This window comes from Vigna unguiculata, chromosome 3 (assembly GCF_037176805.1).
Source record: "Vigna unguiculata cultivar grain cowpea cultivar isolate G323 ecotype 2 chromosome 3, ASM3717680v1, whole genome shotgun sequence".
Classification (NCBI taxonomy): domain Eukaryota; kingdom Viridiplantae; phylum Streptophyta; class Magnoliopsida; order Fabales; family Fabaceae; genus Vigna; species Vigna unguiculata.
In genome coordinates this window covers 38,174,018-38,179,796 of record NC_140794.1, presented here as the reverse complement: position 1 = coordinate 38,179,796, position 5,779 = coordinate 38,174,018, and the positions used below count along the sequence as shown (strand labels likewise).

The window sequence follows — 5,779 nt, the reverse complement described above, 5'->3', positions numbered from 1 at the left end:
AAGTTTGTTTGTTAGTGACCAGAATTCCCTGAAAGGAATTCACTACTTAGTGAATAAATAAATAGGTAGAAAGGTCATGTGAGTGGCATGAATTTGCAAAGAGATTTTGGTGATGGGAGAAGATGTTGCACAGTTGGGGATCTTGAATGCATAAATTGGATGGAGTGAGATGCTGAAATTGTGGCTTAGTTATTGCATCACAGGCCCATGAGAAAAGGATGTTCCCAACAGTTCCCATTCCCAACCCCCTTCTTCTATTTTCATCATCATTCCACCAAAACAGTTCACAAAAACCACTTTTCTTTATAGCGAAATAAAAAAAGTCAAAGAAGCCTTGGATTGAATTGAAACTGGGAACAGGAACACACGTATTTATTCACGATAATCTTAAAAATAAAGACTATACACATACACTACTTTACTATACCAATTCCTGTCCTTTCCTAGCTTCTTACACGTATCACCCTATCAGTCCTTCTGTCTCCCAATTTGTTTTAATTAGTACCTTCCTATTCTTAGCCATATATTCTAAGTAACAAACGAATGTCTCGGACACATTTAATATCCAAATCATCCGTTTCAATCTTCATTTGGCTGGTCGACAATTTTAACCTATGGGATTGTTAATATAGAAAGCGCCAAAAACTAAAAGGAAAAGAAAGAGCATGAAGATGAAAATGAATAGAGAAGGGTTATAGTAATCAAATTTAATTAATATTATTATTTTTATTATTGAAGAGGGTCCCCATGTGATAAAAAGAAAGGAGATCACAACAGAGATAGGTGTGAAGTGTGATTCTCAACAGAAGTGACGCAAGGATCACAGTCACCAAACTGAAGCAACTATCCTTTCTGTTTACCTCGAATGGCTTCTCAGTAATGTTGGACCACACCCATATTGAGGAGCTTCCGGGGAAGGCTGCAGCTTTTTGTTCGGTTCTAACTTTGATCATGTGGCTCCTACTCCTAGGAAGTCAATAAATGGAGGAGGAATTGCATCTGGGGGGTCACTGCTCATGGCTTCATCTCTGCGTTCTGCCACTGATGATAGTGAAGCTTCACTGCCCAGTATCTGTGCTGTGGAATTTGAGAAACCGTAAAAGTTGTGATTGTTTTGGTGTTGTTGCATTAGCATCAGATATTGGGGGTGGTAATGAGAGTAAAAACCAGACGCTTGCTGATGGTTCTGGCCAAAATACTCTCCCACCATGTCATTGCTTCTACCACCTGCAGGTCCAAACACCACTGCTTTAAGCTACATACTATAGTATTATGAAACAAATGTGATTATAAATGCGCAAGTTTTTTGGGGGGAGGACTAGTTAAGCTGCGACCCAAAAAGGGTTGCATCAGTCACTGTAGCAGACCAAAAAGATAGACAAACAAAATCACAAAAAGTTACACATTTAACTTTGTTTGAAAAGTAACATACAGTGATTTGAAGGCTAATGAATGAGGTTGTAACCACAAGCATTTGAAGGCGAGAAATTTAGTGGGGATTAGAAATGGGCACCAACCTGAAAAGAAATCGAGCGGTGTTTGTTGAGGATACATGGCAATGTGAGGAGGGGCCAGCTTGGTGGTTGAGATTGCTTCTTTGGAAGCAGCCATGTGGGGTGAGCCATTTAAGCCATACTCAACCCCACCAGCAGGAGGAGGAACTACTCCATGGAAGGGTGCAGCGGCATATGGGAAACTTGGCATGTTGTTGTTACCAAGTCCTCCGTTGGGGAGACTGAGACAATAGGGTGGTGGTGGTTCTGTCCCTGCAGTGGTTGTGTCTCTAGAGACATTGCTGCTTGATGTGTTTTCCTCCACTCTCCTGTAAACAGATTGGCTAAGCCTCCTCCTTCTGTAAGCACTGGACTGTTCTCTGTACTTCCTGGCCATTATAACGTGCCAGTGATTCTTCACTGCATTATCTGTTCTTCCAGGGAAAAGCCTAGCAATCATGGCCCATTTGTTGCCATAAATCCTATGTGCCTGCATTAGTCTCTCTTCCTCTTCTTCACTGAAAGCCCTCCTATTGATTCTCGGGTCCAACTGGTTGAACCATCTCAGCCTACAACTCTTGCCTAAAAGCACAACATCAACCGAAACAAAGATAAATGAGAACACATTTATTCATAACAAAAGAAAGGGTCACCTGTAAAACATTGAAAACAAATCATACAAATTCTTTAAGCAAAGAAATGAAGCATGAGTTTATATCTATCTGATAACCATCTGCACTGGTTTTCTAACCTGATCTTCCTTCTAACTTCTCGGCTATGAGGTTCCAGTTCTGAGGGCCGTAGAGAGCCACAAGCTCCTTGAGCTTGGAATCTTCTGCCGGTCTCCAATGCCCCCTTGCACAGAGCTTGGAATGCCCCAAACCGCTATTAGAATTCTCATTAGGGTTCTCTTCGTTAAAGTTATTAGCATTATGGTTAACTTTGTCACTGTCTTCCCCACCCCCATCGTCACTGCTATCAGACCCTTTACCCTCTTCCGCCCCATCACTGTTGGGATGTTCCTCGAAGTTCCTCCCAAGGCATTCCCTCATAAAGGGCAAACCCCAGTTGGAGCCGCCGCCGTTGGAGACATAACAATCTTGATGAGACGAAACGACACCATAGTTAGAGCAAAGAGAAAGAGAATCCATGTCAGCATAGACCATTCCCATTGAGGGAGGGGAAGAAGAGTAGGAAGACGAAGAAGCGTATCGAGTGAGGTTTTCTTGTGAAGAGTATACAACACTAGCAGGCCACGCTTTCATTTTCTCTGACTTGCTCACAAATGCTGAAGAAGAAGGATATGAATGTTTTCAAGTATTGCAAAGTAGAAAAAGCGCGGATCAGGAAGAGGAAGAAGAAGAATATTTCATGCGATGAAGAGGAGGAGTAACATGAGAGGAAAGTTTGACAGGACAGATAGTGAAGGGGGAGAACAGATTTTTGCAGAACATAAAACAGCTAAAGTGGTTTGGTTTCAAAAGTTTGCTTCCAGTGGTGAAGTGAAGGGTTTCAAGAGATAGATATCTATCCCTACAAGGATTCTTTCTTCACTAACAAGACCATTGGTTGAATGAGAAAGAAGAAAGAGAGAGAAATAGAGAGAGAGAGAGAGAGAGTTTGAAGTAGTTAGGTACCCAGACTGAGGCAATGAGTCTGGCATTCTTCATTTAACCAGTTGCTGTCATTATATTACTACTATTTATTCTATTCTTTTAACAAATCACACCTCACTCACACGTGTGAGAGTGAGAGACAGGGAGAAAGTAATATATTTTCTCTCTCCATTCATGGGGGGGTTGCAGGGTCTTAGGCTGTCTCTCTCTAAATTGACAAGAAAGACAGTAATGTGATGGGTGCTTACTTGGGGTTGTGGCAGCAGCAGGGACATCTTTCTTTTCAAAGCACATCAAAATTGAGGGCTTTGCTTTGCCATTGCTACACAACACAACGGAACAAGCCTTGTCATGTTCATATGCACTAGCACTAGTAAATGAGCCTAGCACACCCTATTCATCAACCTATTTTCTCTCTCTTTCAATATCTCTGTCCCCATCAACATCAGCGTCACTGCATAACTCCCTCCTTCTGCTTGTGCTTATGTTTTTGCCTGCTCCTCCTATTAACTAGATGCAATGCAATTCAAAGAGGGTTCAGTAACCTTGGTTTCAGTTGAGGTAACCACTTGAGCTCGACTTATCGACCAACCCATCCCTTCCTTAAACACACTCATTTACTCTCTTACTTCCACTTTCTAATTACCTTTTTTTTTTATCATTATACACACAAATTAAATATACTTTTTAATTACACTCACTCCTTATGCTACTCCTGTTTACATTAATTTAAAATGTTTTTCTTTTTAAATCAAAACAGTGAATAGAATGTAATTCATTGAATGTCTTTTGTACTTCAAAAACAGTTCTTATATTTAAAACTGGTGCAAAAATGTACAGGATTTTAGACTACTCTTATTAGGACTATTGAATTCTTGTGAGTTTAGGATGAGTTTGTGGTCATTTATTGAAATTTACATTATGAAATACAGCTTATATGATATCTCAGGTGTTTATTTGCAAATTGAAAATTTATTACTGATAGTTTTAATTAAAACATAGTATTTTTTTTTCATAATTCTCTCGTCAAATTTTCATCATTTCTTTAAATGTTATTTATATATTTATGAACATTGTTTGGTTTTATTATTCATAATTGATTAAAACCTACTATTGTAACTTATTTTCATTATTTTCAAAACTTTAAAATTTTTGGTTAACTTGGTCTAACATATTTACTTTAACATTTTTAATAATTGCTTCTGAACTTAACTGCCTTCACTTATATATGTATGATTTATCGCATTTGTATTTGTACTAACCTTAAATTATTTTAATAACAAATGAGAGTATTTATTTTATTCTCTACTACTACTACGAGTTGTTCCTTTTATCCTTTTAGCATTGTTTTTAAATGGAATATGAACAAAAGACGGAAGGCATGACATATAATTAAATAAACAGAAAATAACGGTTGGAGTCTCCAAAATAATCTTTAAAATAAATTATTTGTTTGTTTATTTTAAAATATAAATTTTATTTGTTTTGTATTTTCAAAATCAAATAATTTTTATTTTTATTTTATTTCCCACCGTTTATTATTTTCTAAATCAACAATGCTTGTATAATTTTATTACTTTTTTTAATTCTTCTTTATTCCTTCGATAAGTAATTTTACTTATTTATTTTTCACCTCTTTCTTTTGTATTTTTTTTTTCTTTCACTTTTTCTTGATATCTGTAACTCCATTTAGAAACGGTAATAGTGTCTAAAAAATAATATAGAAAGTTTAACTATAAATAATTTTTTTATTATTAAGTTTCATTTTATAAAATCTTATTATCTTTCTTTGTGTTTCTCATTATTGCATACTCAATCTTAAATTAAAATTTCATCTCCATAGTCAATGAGTATAAGATTTTTATCTCATCTTCCCATCAAGTAACGGGTACACCAAACCTTGTAGCCATATCAATATCGATTAACTATTTTTTATAAATAAAATAAAAATTACATAATAGGAAACATAATATTATCAAGTATTCATTGTCACAACAAAGGCATATTTTCATATCTTTAGTGTCAAATATTTAAAAATAAATTATAATTGTATAAATTCCATATCAGAATATCAAATAATAATTGGATAAAAGTAAAAGAATTATATAAAATAATTCACAATTACACATAAATATTTTTTTATGAAGACCAAAACATCTACAAATTTTGCAGTATTAATGAAACAAAGTTGATAAAATTAAAATGTATTTTAAAAGAAAATGTAAAAATAAAACAAATATTCAAGTTTAAAAATATTTCATATGTCTCTTTACTCATTTCTTTTCTTATACACAGATAAATATTATATTAAATGAAGTTGTGTACACAAAAAATGTTAAACTAATGATAATTCAAATTTAGACACGAATCTTTCATCTTTTGAACTTCAATCTATGTTGAATGGTATAAACAAGATTGATGACAATAACATTAAATTATTATATTATAGTAAATGAAATATTTTTATACAATTGTAGTGGCAAAATATGTATGAGAATGAATTAGAAAATAAAAAAAAATTAAATAAATTTTTTTAAAATAGTATATATTCTACATAATAAAAATAAATAACAAAAAATATTAAATAAAATTGTCAAATGATTTGATACACAATTGAATAAAATCGTGCATGTAATGTCTCATTTAATAATTAAACTTAATTAAATGAAA

The 5,779-nt window shown here is 34.4% G+C and overlaps 1 protein-coding gene across 1 annotated transcript; it reads right to left on the bottom strand.

Moving 5' to 3' along the window:
• Window positions 1–405: 405 nt before the first annotated feature.
• LOC114179657 (uncharacterized) lies at window positions 406–3,163 on the bottom strand. Its single transcript, XM_028066070.2, has 3 exons — window positions 2,245–3,163; window positions 1,518–2,075; window positions 406–1,227 (listed from the first exon to the last, which is right to left on the bottom strand). The coding sequence occupies exons 1-3, from the start codon at window positions 2,756–2,758 to the stop codon at window positions 950–952; spliced, it is 1,350 nt and encodes a 449-aa protein (XP_027921871.2). The 5' UTR covers window positions 2,759–3,163; the 3' UTR covers window positions 406–949.
• Window positions 3,164–5,779: the final 2,616 nt, after the last annotated feature.